At 43.9% G+C, this 21,199-nt stretch overlaps 1 protein-coding gene across 1 annotated transcript; it reads left to right on the top strand.

Moving 5' to 3' along the window:
- The first annotated feature begins 44 nt into the window (after positions 1-44).
- efcab7 (EF-hand calcium binding domain 7) lies at positions 45-18,948 on the top strand. The gene is made up of 14 exons (XM_071346253.1): positions 45-175; positions 412-557; positions 3,142-3,353; positions 5,595-5,681; positions 5,842-6,034; positions 7,587-7,708; positions 9,866-10,007; positions 11,829-11,938; positions 12,786-12,946; positions 13,457-13,590; positions 13,869-14,017; positions 14,225-14,434; positions 16,853-16,960; positions 18,349-18,948. Exons 2-14 carry the CDS (start codon positions 413-415, stop codon positions 18,427-18,429), a joined length of 1,854 nt encoding a protein of 617 aa, XP_071202354.1. The 5' UTR covers positions 45-175; position 412; the 3' UTR covers positions 18,430-18,948.
- Positions 18,949-21,199: the final 2,251 nt, after the last annotated feature.

Genomic DNA, 21,199 nt, shown 5'->3' with positions numbered 1-21,199 from the left:
GTTTTAAATTATTGTTTTATTTAAATTATAAGGGAAAATATATGGGAACCTTTCACATTTCTTGTTCCTTCCGATGTCCTTTTCTCAGTGCGTCGCGAAATGTTTGTGTACATAGCAACTAAAATACCGTTATTTCTGGTCCAAACTGTTGGAAGCAGTCATTTTTTTCAACGAGGTAAACATCTGTACATATTAAGTGCTTTTTAGTTGTTGCGTTTTAGTTGTTGCTGGTCGACTTCAATTATTACGAACCACCATATTTGTTGAGAATCTGGATGCTGCTGTCAGTGCTGAGTTCTCTGTCTGGCTAAGTAAGCCGGTTAGCTAACGTTCGATAGATAGATAGATAGATAGCTAGCTTGCTGTATAGCTAGATAACTAAACTGTGTGATTGACATATATTTCCGACAGAATGTCTCTACAGGCATCTTCTCAGTCAATCGGGATGCAGAAATGTACTGATGAGGAAACGTTCTACATGCACTGCAGAGCCGCCTACCTGACTGTATTTAGGTCTAGTCTGGCCAGTATCACCTCCAAACATCAGCTATGCCGTGGTAAGTAAACGTTCTCATCATTAGTCATTCGTTTTAGAATCAGAGGGCAATAATTTGTGTAGCTGCTAGCGTGATACTGGCTGCAGTAGCAATTATCACGTTCACATACAGTCGGTAGCTAAGTAAATTATGCATATCAGTGAATTCTTCCACCACCTCATAATACTGCCTGCTTAGAATGTATAACCCCTCTGAATAGGCTACATCTAGTGGAAGTTACACTCTAAATGTTGTAGCTACTGAACAAAAAGCCATCATCATTGCCAACTGACGGCAGCATTCGCGTGAAACTGAAAGCGCGAACCACTGCTTTTAACCAGGGCAAGGTGACCGGAAGCATGACCGAATACAAACAGTGTAGCTATTCTCTCCGCAAGGCAATCAAACAGGCTAAGTCCCAGTACAGAGACAAAATCGAGTCGCAATTCAACAGCTCGGACACAAGAGGTATGTGGCAGGGTCTACAGTCAATCACGGATTACAAAAAGAAAACCAGCCCCGTCGCGGACCAGGATGTCTTGCTCCCAGACAGGCTAAACAACTTTTTTGCCCGCTTTGAGGACAATACAGTGCCACTGACACGGCCCCCTACCAAAACCTGCGGGCTCTCCTTCACTGCAGCCGAGGTGAGTAAAACATTTAAACGTGTTAACCCTCGCAAGGCTGCAGGCCCAGACGGCATTCCCAGCCGCGTCCTCAGAGCATGCGCAGACCAGCTGGCTGGTGTGTTTACGGACATATTCAATCAATCCTTATCCCAGTCTGCTGTTCCCACATGCTTCAAGAGGGCCACCATTGTTCCTGTTCCCAAGAAAGCTAAGGTAACTGAGCTAAACGACTACCGCCCCGTAGCACTCACTTCCGTCATCATGAAGTGCTTTGAGAGACTAGTCAAGGACCATATCACCTCCACCCTACCGGACACCCTAGACCCACTCCAATTTGCTTACCGACCCAATAGGTCCACAGACGACGCAATCGCAACCACACTGCACACTGCCCTAACCCATCTGGACAAGAGGAATACCCATGTGAGAATGCTGTTCATCGATTACAGCTCAGCATTTAACACCATAGTACCCTCCAAACTCGTCATCAAGCTCGAGACCCTGGGTCTCGACCCCGCCCTGTGCAACTGGGTCCTGGACTTCCTGACGGGCCGCCCCCAGGTGGTGAGGGTAGGTAACAACATCTCCACCCCGCTGATCCTCAACACTGGGGCCCCACAAGGGTGCGTTCTGAGCCCTCTCCTGTACTCCCTGTTCACCCACGACTGCGTGGCCATGCACGCCTCCAACTCAATCATCAAGTTTGCGGATGACACTACAGTGGTAGGCTTGATTACCAACAACGACGAGACGGCCTACAGGGAGGAGGTGAGGGCCCTCGGAGTGTGGTGTCAGGAAAATAACCTCACACTCAACGTCAACAAAACAAAGGAGATGATTGTGGACTTCAGGAAACAGCAGAGGGAGCACCCCCCTATCCACATCGACGGGTCAGTAGTGGAGAAGGTGGAAAGTTTTAAGTTCCTCGGTGTACACATCACGGACAAACTGAATTGGTCCACCCACACAGACAGCGTCGTGAAGAAGGCGCAGCAGCGCCTCTTCAACCTCAGGAGGCTGAAGAAATTCGGCTTGTCACCAAAAGCACTCACAAACTTCTACAGATGCACAATCGAGAGCATCCTGTCGGGCTGTATCACCGCCTGGTACGGCAACTGCTCCGCCCACAACCGTAAGGCTCTCCAGAGGGTAGTGAGGTCTGCAGAACGCATCACCGGGGGCAAACTACCTGCCCTCCAGGACACCTACACCACCCGATGTCACAGGAAGGCCATAAAGATCATCAAGGACAACAACCACCCAAGCCACTGCCTGTTCACCCCGCTATCATCCAGAAGGCGAGGTCAGTACAGGTGCATCAAAGCAGGGACCGAGAGACTGAAAAACAGCTTCTATCTCAAGGCCATCAGACTGTTAAACAGCCACCACTAACATTTAGCGGCCGCTGCCAACATACTGACTCAACTCCAGCCACTTTAAAAATGGGAATTGATGGAAATTATGTAAAAATGTACCACTAGCCACTTTAAACAATGCCACTTAATATAATGTTTACATACCCTACATTACCCATCTCATATGTATATACTGTACTCTATATCATCTACTGCATCTTGCCATCTTTATGTAATACATGTACCACTAGCCACTTTAAACTATGCCACTTTATGTTTACATACCCTACAGTACTCATCTCATATGTATATACCGTACTCTATACCATCTACTGCATCTTGCCTATGCCGTTCTGTACCACCACTCATTCATATATCTTTATGTACATATTCTTTATCCCTTTACACTTGTGTGTGTATAAGGTAGTAGTTGTGGAATTGTTAGGTTAGATTACTTGTTGGTTATTACTGCATTGTCGGAACTAGAAGCACAAGCATTTCGCTACACTCGCATTAACATCTGCTAACCATGTGTATGTGACTAATAAAATTTGATTTGATTTGATTTGATTTGAACTGTTATGAAAATATGTAAATTCATACATTTTCTATTTATCTTAGTTCTCCAGCAGGCAGGCAGAAATCCATCCCAGGCAACTCTCAACAAACACTGGACCCCAAGTACCACTAAGCTGAACTTTGATGATTTCTGTGAGATAGTGAAGAATGAGAGGCCGACAGAGGCGCACGAGTTGATGAGAGCCTTCAGAAAGATGGACATTAATGGAGATGGCTATATCTCACACAGTGAACTACACATAGTCCTCACTTCAGTAAGTACTGCCTCATTGAAGTCATTCTACATCATCCAGATATTTCTAGGTACAGTATAATACATTGAAATGAAAGTGTGATACATTGCAGATATGTACATGAATAGCTCCAACTTATGCACCTTTCAAACCAAGATGTTTTTCCTCCAACTTTAGCATCCTGACAACTTTAGCATCCCACCAACTTTTTTACAGCTTTTCTTTATATCTGAAAGATGTTGCCAGTATCAAAGCCTAAACTTGTATTTCCACAAACTGACCTAGTCATGGTTGTGGTAAAGTTCTACCTACGGCTTAGTGTGAAATGTATCCGTAATGCTGAGGCGGCGTTGACACGCACTACGCTCTTAAGCTCTTGATGGTTGCTAGGCAGCGGCCATTACTACTATCCTCCTGGCAGTTCTAAACTTTGCGAGTGTAATAGTATTGCTTCCGTCCCTCTCCTCGCCCCTACCTGGGCTCGAACCACATCAACAACTGCCTCCCACGAAGCATTGTTACCTATCGCTCCACAAAAGCCGCAGACCTTGCACAGCAAGGGAAACAACTACTTCAAGGTCTCAGAGCAAGTGATGTCACCGATTGAAACACTATTAGCACGTACCCCGCTAACTAGCTAGCCATTTCATACCGGTTACACGAGGCATGTCACCTCACCCATCTCTTCGCATAGCCCACCACCTGCACTGTTTTCTTAACCACAACTTGATGGATCCATAAAGAATTATTGTGGTAAAAAATATCACTGAATGATGAAAATATGGAAATAAAGTAGGTTGATGCAATTGAAGGCATCAAATTGTTGCTTATACTGGAACTCCCAAAGTCATCAAATTGTTATAATACATTTGAAGCAACCCACTGGGCTGACAGTGGTTGGACCAACGTAGAATAGACGCTGAATTGATGTCTATGCCCAGTGAGAATAGCCTACCCGTTTGTGGTCAACTATTTCAGCACCGTTTTATGCTGCTTTGAGACAAGCATGGGGACTCATCTTGATAAATCAATCAATGTCAGATTTTTTTTTTTACATGTATTTTTCTTCACAGAATCTCAGTTTGGATATTGGTTAGGCTATATTTAGGCTGTGGAAATGTTAGATACGTTGATGTGAGTGCTGCTCATGATCATCTTGTTTAGTTGGCTCATTCATTAGCACTGAACAGAACATTTTGCCAGCATGTTGTGTAGCTTAACAAGTGGATTATTTTGCTCTTCACTTGTCGCTAAGTAACCTAGGCCTACTCCTGGTCAAAAGCCTGTGACTTGTCTTAATCAGTCAATGTGATTTTGTTTCTCTGAATCGTCGTTTGTATATTTGGTTAATTCTCTGGCTGGGCAAATCAGTGGAGGTGGTATAGCTCGTCTATTCGTTTCCTCATCTATCACTGATCAGAAACATTTAGCATGCATTAATGTGGCCTAAATCAAGTGTAGACCTATTATTTTGCTTGATCGCGTATAGGCAACTTCAAAAGCCTGCGGAGGTTGTGAAATATAAACACGAGACTCACATGCTTTTGACAACATATAGATTGCTAGTATTTTCTATGGGTATCATGATGAAGATACTCTCATTGTAAAGTCCTGCGGCTGCTCCTAACAAAGCGGAGGAAGGTTAGGAAAGACATTGAACGTGGATTTAAAAAATCACGGTCTTGCTTTGGGCTCTGTTTTCAAAATATCACTTTTTTTATATGACAGCGGTTTCACACTTTGCCGTGATGCACGTTGTGTGGGGAAAATATTTGGTGTATTTTATTCTGTTTATATTTCATTGTATTCTTAGTCTACTATAAAATATATATGTTGAATGTGAACATGGGGCCTTGTCTGTGAACATAATAACTAATGATTTCATGTGCATGGCCATATTGCCTATAGGCTGCGCAGACCAGCAACATTATTAAACTCAAAATATGCTGTTCTATTCTTTTGAAAATATATTGTATTAGTCTTAAAATGTTTCTTAGGACCGAAAACAAATGAATAATGGATATTCAATGGATTTATTAAAATTGGCGTCCACCCACATGTTCACGGGAGATAGAAAAGGCTTGTCCCAGAAAGAATGTGGTAAAAATGGGACCGTATGAATTGGGTTCTAAAAAACAGGTCAAGTCTGTCTGTAAAGGGTGTTAGGTCATCACAAGTTACTTACTTACACTGAAATCAAAGGCCCAATTCAGTCAATGGTATGTTGCTCAAAATTGATGATTAACTTTCTTGTTCTTCTAGAGAGGTGAAAAGATGGCTGCCAAGGAGGTGGATGCCATTTTTTCATTAGCTGATACCAACAAAGATGGCAAATTGGACTATGCCGAGGTGAGAATGGGATGAAAGTTTGCTATTTTTACCATACTTTTTCCTTGCCCTTTACTATAGGCCTACATGCATTACTCTAATTGTACTCTTTAGCATGCACTTTCATGTATTATACAGCCTTAACATAACAGCACTATATCATTGCCTGCTTGTGTCCCAGTTCTGCAGACTGATGGAGTCCACGGCAGAGCAGTGTCAGATTGCAGCTCGGGAGAGACTGGAGGCTGATGCCAAGCTGAAGAGGCAGAACTTTGGCAACGAGTTAGACAGCCCTCCAAAGAGCTTAGCGTCCACCGCTGTGACTGTCCCCCAGCCACCACACAAAACGGAGCCGGACATCACACTGAAGAAAGGTACTACAGATCTCTGGTAGAGGAGTGCTAGCCTAGAACAGTACTATGCATGTTTACACACACACACACACACACACACACACACACACACACACACACACACACACACACACACATACACACCGACACTCTCTCTTTCACACACACACACACACACACACACACACACACACACACACACACACACACACACACACATTGCCTATAAGTGCTCTCTTCTGGAGTAGTGATAAGGAATAAGTAATAGGTCTGTTATTGATTGATTTTCCTCCCCTGATGACAAATCACCTCATTAAGACACTCCATGCATCATCATCTCCACACCATTACACCAGTTTGTTTGTAGGGAGGGGATTCTAAAGCATTGTGATTTAGGTAATCATATCTTCCATTATGAGGTAGGTTAACAGAGGGAGGGTTTGGGAGGAGGGTGTGTGTGTAACGTCCCCCACTGAGAGACCCAGGGTAGACCTGGGTTCATATACTATTTGAAATCATTTCAAATACTATAACTGGACGTGATTGAGCTTGCCTGGCATAATGGAACCAATAGAGACGTTGCAAAACTGCAGACCCCGCCCATCTGGCGAAACAGTCAGGCGTACGCGAACGCTAAAAGTATTTGAAAGATTTCAAATAGTATTTGAACCCAGGTCTGAGCTACGGCCAGGCAGGGCGGGCCAGGGATGGGAAGATGGAGTGGGTTGCTTTAAGTGGTCAGTCTGTGTTCATGTTATTGATTGGGGCGATCCCTCAACTGCTCTCTGAGACCATGAGGGATTAAACAGTCATCTAAGGGAAGGCCTCTCTAACCAGAGCTGCAAAAATAAATGAGTTGTGAGATACTGGCTGGATTATCCATCTATTGATTTTTCCGTCCTTTACGTGTTAACACGCTTCTGACACAGTTTACATGTGACCAAGGCCATGTAAGGCTTTTCTTGTGCTTCAAATGTTTTGACTGGTTATTTGGAGTGTATTTTTCACTGGTGTTGTTAGACTAGCTCATTCTGACTAGAAGTCTTGTTTTACCCCCACATAAAATGTCTTGGTTAAATTTCAATTTCATCAATACATAATTGTCTCCATTTTCCTAAACAGTTGTGATTTGGTCCTTAAAACAGAGCCCTGTGATCAATACACATTAGATCTTTGACAAATACCTTGATAGTGGAGCCATTTATTTAACTGGTATGTTAAGACGGTATAGCTGATCACATTACTCTGCATCTCTCTTCGGTGGTCTGAGAAACAATCAAGCCCTAGATTATTGAATTTATATTTTCTGGTTTAAATTAGCAATGGAGGGAAAGTTGTACAAGATAATGGATTGGAAGGACTGTGATTGCACAATTTGTAATTTCGAATGCCTCCACAAATGAATTAACTAACGTGTTTGAACTTGAGATCACGTCTCATATTCTAATGATGGTGCTTGAGTAGCTCATATTTTTTTTAGGTGTCCTTGGGTTTCTGGTGGGTTTCTTCTAGCTGGGTTTATCTGTTTTAGTTACAGATGTGTTTCTCCAGTGTGTGTCTGTATGTCTCTCAGACAGCAGATCGTCGTCCCGGCCCTCCTCAGCTCGCAGTAGACGGTCGTCACTGTCTAACGCCATCACCATGGCAGCCAGCAACACTAAGAGCATCAAGCTGGCAGAGCCCACATCTATACAGGTACTACAGCACTGGAACAGTCTGGACTCACATGTACATCGATCACACACTGGGTTATGGTTAACCTGTCTGTTCTCTCTGACAGAAATAATGTGGCTTAATAATTAATTGTCCGAGAGACGGTTGGGACGATGCATGTATGTACACTAACGTTCAAAAGTTTGGGGTCACTTAGAAATGTCCTTGTTTTTGGAAAAAATAAAATAAAAAGTCCATTAAAATAATATCAAATTGATCAGAAATACAGTGTAGACATTGTTAATGTTGTAAATGACTATTGTAGCTGGAAACGGCAGATTTTTAATGGAATATCTACATAGGTGTACAGAGGCCCATTATCAGCATTATCAATTTGATGTTATTTTCATGGACAAATAATGTGCTTTTCTTTCAAAAACAAGGACATTTCTAAGTGACCCCAAACTTTTGAACGGTAGTGTAACTGCAGTAAGACCAAGATCAGGGTCTTTTGTCTTTGAGTTCTCCTCCTGAGTTCCTCATTGTGCACCCATTAGGCCTACCCACTAATATCGGAGCAGAGCAAGGATCCACCATAGGTCCCTTCAGTAACAGCCCTGAAGTCCATTGCTCTGCTCTGATGTTAGTCCACTAGTAGATATCAGGGCCTGGAGCCAGGCAGCATTGTTGTTGCTGTTTTGTTGTCGTTGTGTGATGCCTTTTGGTGGCAAATTTACTCTGGGTCGGTCGATAAGTATAGAGTGTTGGTATTGATCCCATTCTCTTTGTTTGCACTCTTTTTGACTTCACCTTGGCTCGTTTTCTTTACTGCAACAAAACAAAAGAGAGAAAAACAATAGCTGTGCTCCTTGAACCTTCCTGGTCAGAGGAGTGTAATTGGAAAGTGCCAGATGGAGGAGAAGGGTAAACAATGTGTGTCTGGAGATTACCTGCTGGAAGGTCCTCTCATTGTACAGTATGTTGCTCCAGGCCTGTTCTGGGTTGATCATTGGGAGTTGGGAATGGGTAAGGCTGTCTAGAGCCATGTCTTAGGGCAAGGTAAGGATGTGTTTTAAAGGGAGGCAAGAAACCTTGTGGCCCTCAGAGGCCCTGTAAATTAGGGCTGGGGCCAGAGTAGAGTGACTGAGCGACAGGGGCCTGTATTGGGCTGATCTCTCTCTGTGGGGGAATTATTTCAGACCCCTTAAAGTAGTGGATGTGACATGCGCCCGGGGCAGGTGGCCTGATTTGATATTGGGACTTCTATGGTTTGATCCGCTATATGTTTTACAACCTAACATAAATACTTTGAGGAAATAGCTTTGGTTTTAAGAGCTGCCATTTTTTTTTCTGTCCACACACAGTTTGTTTGTTTCTTTAACTTGGTGATTGACAGGTCACCTAAAAAGATGCCATTCCAGACTGTAAGGACCACCAGCAGTTGTGTTTCATTGAATGTGTCTTCTATGGGTTAGGAATGAGAGAGCTTTTATGCTGTACATATCTGCATCTGGGATGGATGTTTGTGCTTTCTTTCAAATTATACAATTTCCCGAATATTAGGCCAACAATTCTGAGTGTGTTTAAATGTACTTGTCGAATAAAGGTGATTCTGATCACAGTTGTAATAGAGATTTAAAAAGCAGGCGGGAACAAAGATGGAATTCATAAACATTGTTCAATAACCACATTATGTTTCGGGAGGACAACTATTTAAACTATTTTGTTGAAAAAATATATATATCAAAGCTAAATGCAATTTTCCAATAATCTGGCCCATTAGATGAGGCCTTTGTTTTCAAGCTGTTGTCTCCATGCTGCCATCTGGTGGTTGTACTTAGTGGTCTACTTGTTGGTGTTGGGTACTGAACCAAGGTGCGGAAGCATAACATTATGAATATGCTCTCTGAATTAGCATATTTAATGTAGTGCCATCATGCCCATTTATATCTGTCTGTGTAACTGATTTCCAAGTGAGTTATCATTTATATTTGTGACTGGTTCAAATTCAAAATGATGCATCCCTGTAATATTTACTTCTCAGGGTGTCGGTTTCCTCCGGTTTTGAAACCACCTGCACTAATGCATTGTTCAAGGATTGTAGGCCATTTTGTGAGCTTTTCATACATTATGTCAGTTAAAAGTCCCACTGATATTAAAGCAGTTTTTGATAATAAAAAAACGTCTCCCCTTTGCCAGGACTGGCATCACACCTGTATGAAGGGCAGTTTCTTCCTTGAGGAGGATGGAGGCATCACGTCCCTGCAATACCGTCTCACCGTCCCCCAGACAGCCACCGTCTACCTCACCATCAGACCTCTCAACCTTAGCCAGAGACTTGGTAAGTCTACCTCACCATCAGACTCTCAACCTTAGCCGGACTTGGTAAGTCTACCTCACCATCAGACTCTCAACCTTAGCCGGACTTGGTAAGTCTACCTCACCATCAGACTCTCAACCTTAGTCAGAGACTTGGTAAGTCTACCTCACCATCAGACTCTCAACCTTAGTCAGAGACTTGGTAAGTCTACCTCACCATCAGACTCTCAACCTTAGTCAGAGACTTGGTAAGTCTACCTCACTATCAGCACGGTTGGGTAGGTTACTTTCTAAATGTAATCTGTTAGTTACTAGTTACCTGTCCAAAATTGTAATCAGTAATGCCACTTTTTGATTGCCCAAACTCAGTAATGTAATCTGATTACTGTCAGTTACTTTTATATTACTTTCACCTTAATAGGCATTAGAAGAAGAAGAAAAATGTGCCTCTTGATGATTTTGTTGTCATGGAGGACTGATTGGGCTCATTGCTTCGAGTTGAAAAATAAATGTTGCTCTCATGGAATGGCATGCTTTGAGCACTACTGAAAAGTGCTATTTGCATGTGAAATGAATGCCATATGCTGCATTTGCTATTGGCCTATTGTTTACCTTTTTGTTGGTGACACTTTGATATCTTGATAATATGCAGTTGTTTAAGTGTTACAAAAGTGTGCGAGTTTGAGAATGTGTCCATTAGGCCTATGGACTTTTTTTGTTTTTTTAATCAGCAAAGATGTATTGAGCAATAAAATCCCCACTCGTGGTCTTCTTAAATTCAACTAGTTTATGACAGTATGGAGCACAATACCATGGAGGAGTTTAGAAGAGAGACACTCCCTCAAACTTTTATTCCATAGGCTAGGATCCACGTGGACCGCTGGGATCCGCGCAACTATGCTGCCGTTGCAAGAGCGTATTTTTCACTGGCTGTCCACTGGTCGCAAAAAACAATGATTCATAGGCAGCTTAAACTTCCTCAATTCAACCATTATTGGGTTAAAATACACATACGACCACAATCTGTAAGGCCCAAATAGCTAAATGAGCGAGCAACAGTTTGATTCAAATTTTTTATTTATTTATTATTTAACCTTTATTTAACTAGGCAAGTCAGTTAAGAACAAATTCTTATTTTCAATGACGGCCTACCCCAGCCAAACCCTAACCTGGACAACGCTGGGCCAATTGTGCGCCACCATATGGGACTCCCAATCACGACCGGTTGTGATACAGCCTGGAATCGAACCAGGGTCCGTAGTGACGCCTCTAGCACTGAGATGCAGTGCCTTAGACCGCTGCGCCACTCGGGAGCACCACATCATTGCACTATGTAGATACTCTATCAATAATAAGTGATATCCACATCGCCTGTCAGCTACAGCACTGCTGTCGTCCATGCCTCCAAGCGTTTATTCAAATTGGATGTTTAATCTTTGGATGCCGCCAGCAGTTGCACCATTGGAAGACATAGCTTGGACTGTAGCCTGCAAAAACCTTAATCCAGCTCTTTTCCCGTGATCTATCAAACGCATTCTGTGTGTCATCATATGACTTGTGGTCAGACTCGCTTCGGCGGAACAAACTTAAACTTGAGCCTTTTTTCAATGCTGATTTGAATGTCATTGAGAATAGGTGTCATAAATATTTTTTTTCGCAAACATCCTTCCTGAACTTAAAAGTAATCCTAGATATTTTAGCTGGTAACGGATTACAGTTAGTTTTTTTGTAATCCGTTACTCCCCAACCCTGACCATCAGACCCCCCCCAATGTTTTGATATTTGCAATTGAGGACTGGAATGTAACCTTTTTGCAATGTAATCTTTTTGTCTTGTTTCTTAGAAAAGCCCTCATCCTGGATGTCGGTGGACACAGCTGTCTTTCTGGTGTCAGGAAAAGACACTAAAGAGGACTCCACTTTGGTGTGTTTCACTGAGTCAAGAGACAAAGAGGTCAGTCCTTAATTATTGTATATGTCATGCATGATGACCATTTTCAAATGAAACAACCTCCAATTTAGAGAGAGAGAGAGAGAGAGAGAGTATATTTGTAGTAGAGGTCTTCATGGGTCCGGGTGGACTCGATTGGATTCGTGTCTGAAATTTGAACTTGTTCCTCAGGTCCGGGACGTGTCCTGTTTGATTATCGACCACGGTTCTGCATAGCATATTTATTTTACTCTAACAAGGTGAATTTATTGACTTATAGAAGGCCTAGCCAGCTTGACTGGTGAACATACTTTTTTTTGGTCATTCTGGTCCAATCGAGTCTGGTCTAGACCCGGATCCGTTAGGGTCTGATTGTCCTCCGGCCTGTCCGGGTGCAACTTTTTGGACCTATGAAGACCTCTAATTTGAATTATAAACTGGTTGGTTCGAGCCCAGAATGCTGATTGGCTGACAGCCATGGTATATTAGACCGTATACCACGGGTATGACAAAACATTTATTTTTACTGCTCTAATTACGTTGGTAACCAGTTTATAATGGCAATAAGGCACCTCAGAGGTTTGTGGTATATGGTTTATATACCACGGCTAAGGGCTGTGTCCAGGCACAGCCCTTAGTGATGCGTAGTGCCTAAGAACAGCCCTTAGCCGTGGTATATTGGCCATATATCACACCCCCTCATGCATTATTGCTTAAGTATAGCATGAGAATAGCCTTTCATAGACAAACTGGCTCTCTCAGAAATGTGTTTACTGACCTCTAGTGGCCAGCTGTGATACCGTTCATCTCCAGTGATTGTGTACAAAACTTAAATTGAAAAACCTAACAAACATATTGTTCCTGAAAACAGAAGTGTTGCTGGAAGGGGGAGATGAGTGCTGGTACCTACTGTCTCCTTCCCTTCACCACGGGCTGTAGGCTGAGGAAGAGGACCAGGAAGAGCGTGTCTAAACCTGTCACGCTGGTCAACAGGACTGACACGGGGGAGCTGGACCTCACTAGGGACTTCAGGTGAGTTATACACCCCTAACTGTTACACACCTGCTAGAAATTATGAGGAGTAATAGTATACAGTATTAACACCAGTATCACTATATATTATTCCATTGCAAAATGAAAACACTCGAAGCAGACCAAACTCTTTGGTCCTTTAAAAACCTGCTGTATGTAAAGTATTGTGTGCTATTGGTTAGAAAATAAATGGATGTGACTCTGGATGACAACATAATGATGTTTGTTTCCAACATTAGGGCTGTTTTAAATCCGTTTCATGTTTTGTTTCCTTGCCACGATACTAATAAGTATAGCAACACTGGTATCGTCCTGGCCCTAGTAGTTGCCCTGTACAATGTGGACCCGTGAACCGTAAATTCGTTATCAGAGGCAAAATATTTGTATTATTGTGAAAGGTGCTGAATGTTGTGTATTAATCTCCACAGTACATTTCAAATGTGCCGCTCTATATCTGTGAAGAGGATTCAGACAGGGGCTGACCTGGGCAATGCTTCCTTCCTACCACAGGGGGGTGCTGTCTGATATCTTTGAGGTGATAGACCTGGATGGGAACGGCCTCCTCAGCCTGGAGGAGTACAATTTCTTTGAGCTCAGGACCAGTGGAGAGAACTGTGATGAGGAAGCATGGGCTGTCTGCAAAGGTGAAATATACCTGATGTATTCAAATGGATAATATAGTAGACTGCTATCATATGCCACCAGGTCATGTGTTGTTCCAGCATCGTGCTGATCGTGTTTTCTTTAATAAATGCGAGTCAAACCAGGCTGTTTTGAAAATGAAATGATTATTGTTTAGATTGAGTCTGATGGCAGTTTGACTTGGGCCTAAAGAACACACTACCTGTCTGGTGTATTAGTTGAATTTGGTTCAATTGATTCTTCAAGTAGTTCATGACTCCTCTACGTGACTCCCTCCCAGAGAACTTTGACACCCGGAAGAACCAGCTCAGTCGTCAGGGCTTCATGGAGCTCAACCTGATGGAGGCCAGCGAGAGGGGGGGAGACCCCACAGACCTCTGGGTAACGCTGGAGGCCATGGGTTACAACCGCAATCTGGAGATGGTGGAGGTGGGTCCTAGTGCTAGACACACACACACTGTTCCTTTGTGTGTATTAGCCGCTGGTAGTAGCAGCACACAGAGCAGTAGCACTCAGCAGTACCATAGCACATCAAATATCAGACCAATACATACCTCCATTGAATCATCACAAATTGACTAACAATATTGTCTAACAAGTGCAGTATAAATGAATGAATCCATCTTTCTCCCCTAGGCGTGTCCGTTCCTGATAGATGTTTACTGTGAGGAGGGTCAGTGTACTCTGCAGCCGGTCAGTCTGGAGTCAGGCCACAGGATCCTGAACACAGCCCTGCAGAGGTCCATCACGGCCAGGTCAGAGGTCAAAGCCCTCAGGGGTCAGGAGAACATCCTGGTCTACACCTACAGAGGAGAACACAGGATCTCCACCGTCATCGCCAACAAGGTGAAGGACTAGAATACATACTATTTGATTTTTTTGCATTGTGTTTTCAGAGGTTTTATTGAACCAACAAGATGATCATCCACTAGAGGGGATGTTCTGTATTTACTCTGATGATTGTGGGGCTCCATGGGGCGGCAGGTAGCCTAGTGGTTAGAGTGTTGGGCCAGTAACCGAAAGGTTGCAAGATTGAATCACCGAGCTGACAAGGTAAAAATCTGTCGTTCCCTGAACAAGGCAGTTAACCCACTGTTCCTAGGCCGTCATTGAAAATAAGAATTTGTTCTTAACTGACTTGCCTCGTTAAATAAAGGTAAAATAAATAAATAGTGATTCCTTCATATTTTTTATACACACTAGCCTGTTGAAGAAAAAAACATGGAGGTATCTTCATTTATCTGATCCGCTTTCAACCAAGTCTGTTTTTACATATTTCTGTATGTAAATTTGACCTGTAGGGAATTCTTTACAAGCCTACTACACCGGCTCTGACAGTCGTCGGTGTGGCAAGGCTTGCAAACTATTACGGACTACTAAGGGAAACACAGCCGCGAGCTGCTCAGTGACGTGAGCCAACCAGACAGGCTAAATGCCTTTTATGCTCGCTTCGAGGCAAGTAACACTGCATGCATGAGAGCACCAGCTGTTCCAGACGACTGTGTTATCACGCTCTCCATAGCCGATGTGAGGAAGACCTGTAAACAGGTCAACATTCACAAGGCCGCGGGGCCAGACGGATTACCAGGACATGTACTCAGAGCATGCGTGGACCAACTGGCAAGTGTCTTCACTGACATTTTCAACCTTTCCCTGACCGAGTCTGTAATACCTAGATGTTTCAAGCAGACCACCATAGTCCCTGTGCCCAAGAAAGTGAAGGTAACCTGCCTAAATGACTACCGCCCCGTAGCACTCACGTCGGTAGCCATGAAGTCCTTTGAAAGACTGGTCATGGCTCACATCAACACCATCATCCCGGAAACCCTAGGCCCATTCCAATTTGCATACCGCCACAACAGATCCACAGATGATGCAATCTCTATTGCACTCCACACTGCCCTTTCCCACCTGGACAAAAGGAACACTTATGTGAGAATGTTGTTCATTGACTACAGCTCAGCGTTCAACACCATAGTGCCCACAAAGCTCATTACTAAGCTAAGGACCCTGGGACTAAACACCTCCATCTGCAACTGGATCCTGGACTTCTGACGGGCCATTTCCAGGCGGTAAGGGTAGGCAACAACACATCTGCCAGGCTAATCCTCAACACGGGGGCCCCTCAGGGGTGTGTGCTTAGTCCCCTCCTGTACTCCCTGTTCACCCACGACTGCGTGGCCAAGCACAACTCCAACACCATTAAGTTTACTGACGACACAACAGTGGTAGGCCTGATCACCGACAACAATGAGACAGCCTATAGGGAGGAGGTCAGAGACCTGGCAGTGTGGTGTCAGGACAACAACCTCTCCCTCAATGTGAGCACTCGGTACCGGTACCCCCTGTATATAGCCTCGTTATTGTTATTTTACTGTGTTACTTGAAAAAAAAATGTTTTACTTTAGTTTATTTAGTAATTATTTTCTTAACCAACAATGGAGTTAAGAAAATAGAGTTAAGGGCTTGTAAGTAAGCATTTCATGCTAAGGTCTGCGCCTGTTGTATTTGGCGCATGTGACAAATAACATTTGATTTGAAAAATGTGTGTACATTAGCCCTCCAACGTCATACATTGCTGCTAGTCTAGAACTGGTGAGGAGTGAGTCCATTATCACATAATGCTGTAATTGATATGCAGCTTACGCCTCCATTCACATGGCAACAGGATCCACACTGTGAGAATCTTATGGTCACATAGTGGGCAGAATAGTTCATGTGTGGAGCATCAAGATCATCAGAAGTGCTGCAGTTTCTTTTTGATTTAGTAGACCGTTTTTCTCCATGTACCTGGTAATACTATACTGTAGGAGGCATGTGTTATACTTTTTCAAATTAGCTTAGTAGTGAAAGCAGCCAGCAGTGAAATGTCTGGGTGCTGGGTTTAGTAAGGAAATACTGTAGCCAGCAGTGAAGGGCCTGGGTGCAGGGTTTAGTAAGGAAATACTGTAGCCAGCAGTGAAGGGCCTGGGTGCAGGGTTTAGTAAGGAAATACTGTAGCAAGCTTGGTATCACAGCTCGTAAAGGAAATGTATCAATCCATATGCATGGTTAAATGAACTGGTTTGAATTGTCCACCCACTTAGGCTACAACCAGCCCGTTTCCCCAGTCACTGGGCCATCATGTTAGCCTGGTTAAACCAGACTAAACGCTGCACTCGCAATGGGCTAAAGACTCAGTCTGGCTTGACCAGGCTACCATGACATTACCTATTGTTCTTTATGTAACAGTTCATGTGAAATCTCCCCTCTGTACTATTGCAGACCAACCAGAAGGTGACGGTGCACGTGAACAACGAGCAGAGTAAGAACTGCAGCAGCAGCAGAGGGATGAGTGTGTTCGCTGTGGAGGTCCCTGCTAGAACCAAGATGGTGAGATGCTGTACTCACAGAACACACTGTCCCATAGGACGGAGGTTGAGCTGTCTCCTATTCTTTCTTCTGCTTGATTCAGCAAAATGTTAAGAAAGTTTATCATTATTTTTAGGCTTCATAGTTTGTGGGATGTACACTATATGACCAAAAGTATGTGGACACCTGCCGGTGAACATCTCATTGCAAAATCATGGGCATTAATATGGAGTTGGTCCCACCTTTGCTGCTATAACAGCCTCCATTCTTCTGGGAAGGGTTTCCACTAGATGTTGGAACATTACTGTGGGAACTTGCTTCCATTCAGCCACAAGAGCATTAGTGAGGTCGGGCACTGATGTTGGGAGATTAGGCCTGGCTCGCAGTCGGCGTTCCAATTCATCCCAAAGGTGTTCGATGGGGTTGAGGTCAGGGCTCTGTGCAGGCCAGTCAAGTTCTTCCACACCGATCTCGACAAACCACTTCTGTATGGACCTCGCTTTGTGCACGTGGGCATTGTCATGCTGAAACCGGAAAGGGCCTTCCCCAAACTTTTGCCACAAGGCTGGAAGCACAGAATCGTCTAGAATGTAATTGTATGCTGTAGCATTAAGATTTCCCTTTACTGTAACTAAGGGGCCTAGCCCGAACCATGAAAAACCAAACTTTACAGTTGGCACTATGCATTCGGGCAGGTAGTGTTCTCCTAGCATCCGCCAAACGCAGATTTGTCCGTCGGACTGCCAGATGGTGAAGTGTGATTCATCACTCCAGAGGATGCGTTTCCACTGCTCCAGAGTCCAATAGTGGCGAGCTTAACACCACTCCAGCCAATGCTTGGCATTGCGCATGGTGAACTTAGGCTTGTGTACGGCTGCTTGGCCATGGAAACCCATTTCATGAAGCCTAGACGTTTACTCTTCACAATAACAGTACTTACAGTTGACCGGGGCAGCTCTAGCAGAGCAGAAATTTGACAAACTGACTTGTTGGAAAGGTGGTATCCTATGACGGTGCCACGTTGAATGTCCCTGAGCTCTTCAGTAAGGCCATTCTACTGCCAATGTTTGTCTATGGAGATTGCATGGCTGTGTGCTCGATTTTATACACCTGTCAGCAACGGGTGTGGCTGAAATAGCCGAATCCACTAATTTGAATGGGTGTCCACATACATTTGTGTATATATAGTGTATGTTAAATAGACAGATTTGACCTCCATTGAGCAGTTAATGCCCTATTTCTCCCGTTGTGTAACATCTGTTGATGGGTTTAAAGGAGAAATCAACCACACTTGCTCTCTCTTAAGAGGAAACAGAAGCAATACGTTACTTCAAGAAGCATTCAAGTTTCTCAATGGGGCAAGTGTAATAGTGGTTTTCACTTTAAATGGTCTTTGTCATGTCTCTCAGGTGTGCCAGCATGTCCTGCCCATCAACGAGCACCAGGAGTGGACCTACAGCTGTGTGGAGAGCATTATACCATGCCAGTGAAACAGTGATAGACAGCAACCCTAATATTACCATGGTACTTTATAAAACATACTAATACAAAGGGACAGTGGGCCAAAAGCTAATTATAGCCAACGGGAAACTGAATTAATGAATAATACTATATGTATGTAACATGTGCCTTTGTGATAGTGGTGTGTAGTTGTTTTTCCATGGAATTGTATGAAATTATGTTGATTTGAAAAATCTTTCATAGAAATGGAACTATAATAGAGATACTGTAGATAATGATACTGAACTTATATTTGCACTATGATTTATAATATTTTTAACACTCAATTTTCATTGTACTGTGACTCCTATAATAATGTGTATAACTTTTCAATAGTACATAGTTTTATCACATGCCTTTATATACGAATATGATGTGCATTGTAACGTGTTTTAACAAGTGTGCTCAAGTCTCATATTTACAAACAATATGCTATATCTCTAACAATATTACATTATTACGTATGTCAGTCAAAACTCAAAAATAAATCTCTAATTTAAAATAATGGAGTAACTTGTAGACATTGTGAGATGCCTATTCACCACACTGCTCTGGAGCCTTGTTTACCGCACTGCTCTGGAGCCTTGTTCACCGCACTGCTCTGGAGCCTTGTTCACCGCACTGCTCTGGAGCCTTGTTCACCGCACTGCTCTGGAGCCTTATTCACCGCACTGCTCTGGAGCCTTGTTCACCGCACTGCTCTGGAGCCTTGTTCACCGCACTGCTCTGGAGCCTTGTTCACCGCACTGCTCTGGAGCCTTGTTCAGTGCACTGCTCTGGAGCCTTGTTCACCGCACTGCTCTGGAGCCTTGTTCACCGCACTGCTCTGGAGCCTTGTTCACCGCACTGCTCTGGAGCCTTGTTCAGCGCACTGCTCTGGAGCCTTGTTCACCGCACTGCTCTGGAGCCTTGTTCACCGCACTGCTCTGGAGCCTTGTTCACCGCACTGCTCTGGAGCCTTGTTCACCGCACTGCTCTGGAGCCTTGTTCACCGCACTGCTCTGGAGCCTTGTTCAGCGCACTGCTCTGGAGCCTTGTTCAGCGCACTGCTCTGGAGCCTTGTTCACCGCACTGCTCTGGAGCCTTGTTCACCGCACTGCTCTGGAGCCTTGTTCACCGCACTGCTCTGGAGCCTTGTTCACCGCACTGCTCTGGAGCCTTGTTCACCGCACTGCTCTGGAGCCTTGTTCACCGCACTGCTCTGGAGCCTTGTTCACCGCACTGCTTTGGAGCCTTATTCTTGCATCATTTTCACACTACTGAGCACTGGCCTGGTTACACATCCACCATAGCTGCTGGAACCATGTTTCAAAGAATAATGTATCACAGAACGGTTCAGGTTGTCTTGATAGTGCAACAAGGGTGTGAGAGCCCTGTGAGAGTTGCCTGGCAGTCAGACACGCCTGTGTGCTCTTCCCTTAGGCCTCAACTTTTGATACTGCTGATCAGAGTTGCACTGCACTGGCCTAGTTGCTGTAATCATGCTGGAAAGGCCAGTACAGTACAGTTCAGGTTCGTACGATAGTTTGAGAAGGGTGGCTGTGAGAGCCCTGCTGCTGCCTGGCCTGCCTGGCAGTCGGCTACATTCCTGTGCTCCTCACTGAGGCCTGCACTTTATTCTCCATTAGCGCTGAGCACAGTCTTCTTGACCTCCTATTAATAGCTTGCAGGCCATTACTTTGCCCTTTGACTTTTTTTCTACTGTAACCGTAGAACTCACTGGTAAATGTCACATGACGTGAGCTGTATTTAATCTGCTGAGCGCCACTCCACTCTTCCTTTCTCACTACCAAATGTTTAGTAACGCTTTACCTCACAGTCCTCTTTTAGCTGGAACAGTGATGGCACTGCGATAGTAATGCATGCTCTCTGGGAGGCCTTCTTGCCTGGTATCAAACCTTAACCAAGTGGCTCTGGTTTCAGTTAATCCCCAAGAAAGCAATTATGATGTAATTACTAATGTGTAATGTCTGAGGTAATGCCTTGTTAATAATGGGCTGTGAATGAAAGAGTTTCAGAAAGTGTAGCAACCATTCTGAGCAGTTAAATGTCACAATGGGCTAATTCCTTCTACATACATGTTCATTTAGACATGTTTTTCAAGTGTTTCAACGATTGATTGCAACGTTCGATGACCTCACCACTGCCCTCTTGCGTGTTATTTTTTCGATTTATCAAATAAGAGCGCTGCGTCACAATGACAGCCAGGCCCTGTTGATAAACTGCACTGCTTTTACTTGATGTGGTGTTCAAACAGTGATTGATGCAATAGAGAAACTAGACGGTGACTTCGCCTGGCCTCTGTCACAACAACCGCATACCCCATGTGCTTCTGATTGTTGGGCTGGTTCCAACACTGGGCAACAAGAAGCAGCTGAAACATCCCCCAAGAATCTCAGTAGCTTGCTTTATATTTTGTGCGTGTTTTTTTTTAGGGGGGGGGGGGGTGTCTCTTTGTTGGAACATGGGTTGACTCAAGTGCTATGGCATGTTTGCTCATTGCCTTACTGACTTGCAGTTTTAAAAGGGTGGTTCATCACAAAATCTAAGATTGTTAGACATTTTTTTATACTGAATATCTGTTAAGTTTGTCCCGACCTGTTATATGCACTAGGAGATACATGGAAATGTTTTGTCTAATTCCATCTCATTATTTGATGCCGTACAGAATCAATCAAATCCTCACTGAGAAAACACAACCTACAGTGTCAATGAACCCATGTGTTGTAGACAAACACACAAGTGGCGCAGCAGTCTAAG

Source organism: Salvelinus alpinus, chromosome 16 (assembly GCF_045679555.1).
Source record: "Salvelinus alpinus chromosome 16, SLU_Salpinus.1, whole genome shotgun sequence".
NCBI lineage: Eukaryota > Metazoa > Chordata > Actinopteri > Salmoniformes > Salmonidae > Salvelinus > Salvelinus alpinus.
This window is presented reverse-complemented; position numbering and strand designations above follow the sequence as displayed.

Bases quoted from the DNA above. Each gene is read 5' to 3' on its own strand.
- efcab7 (XM_071346253.1), top strand. From the start codon at position 413: ATGTCTCTACAGGCATCTTCTCAGTCAATCGGGATGCAGAAATGTACT. The intron at 558-3,141 runs GTAAGTAAACGT...TATTTATCTTAG, and splicing joins CAAACATCAGCTATGCCGTG to TTCTCCAGCAGGCAGGCAGA. The intron at 6,035-7,586 runs GTACTACAGATC...TATGTCTCTCAG, and splicing joins GGACATCACACTGAAGAAAG to ACAGCAGATCGTCGTCCCGG.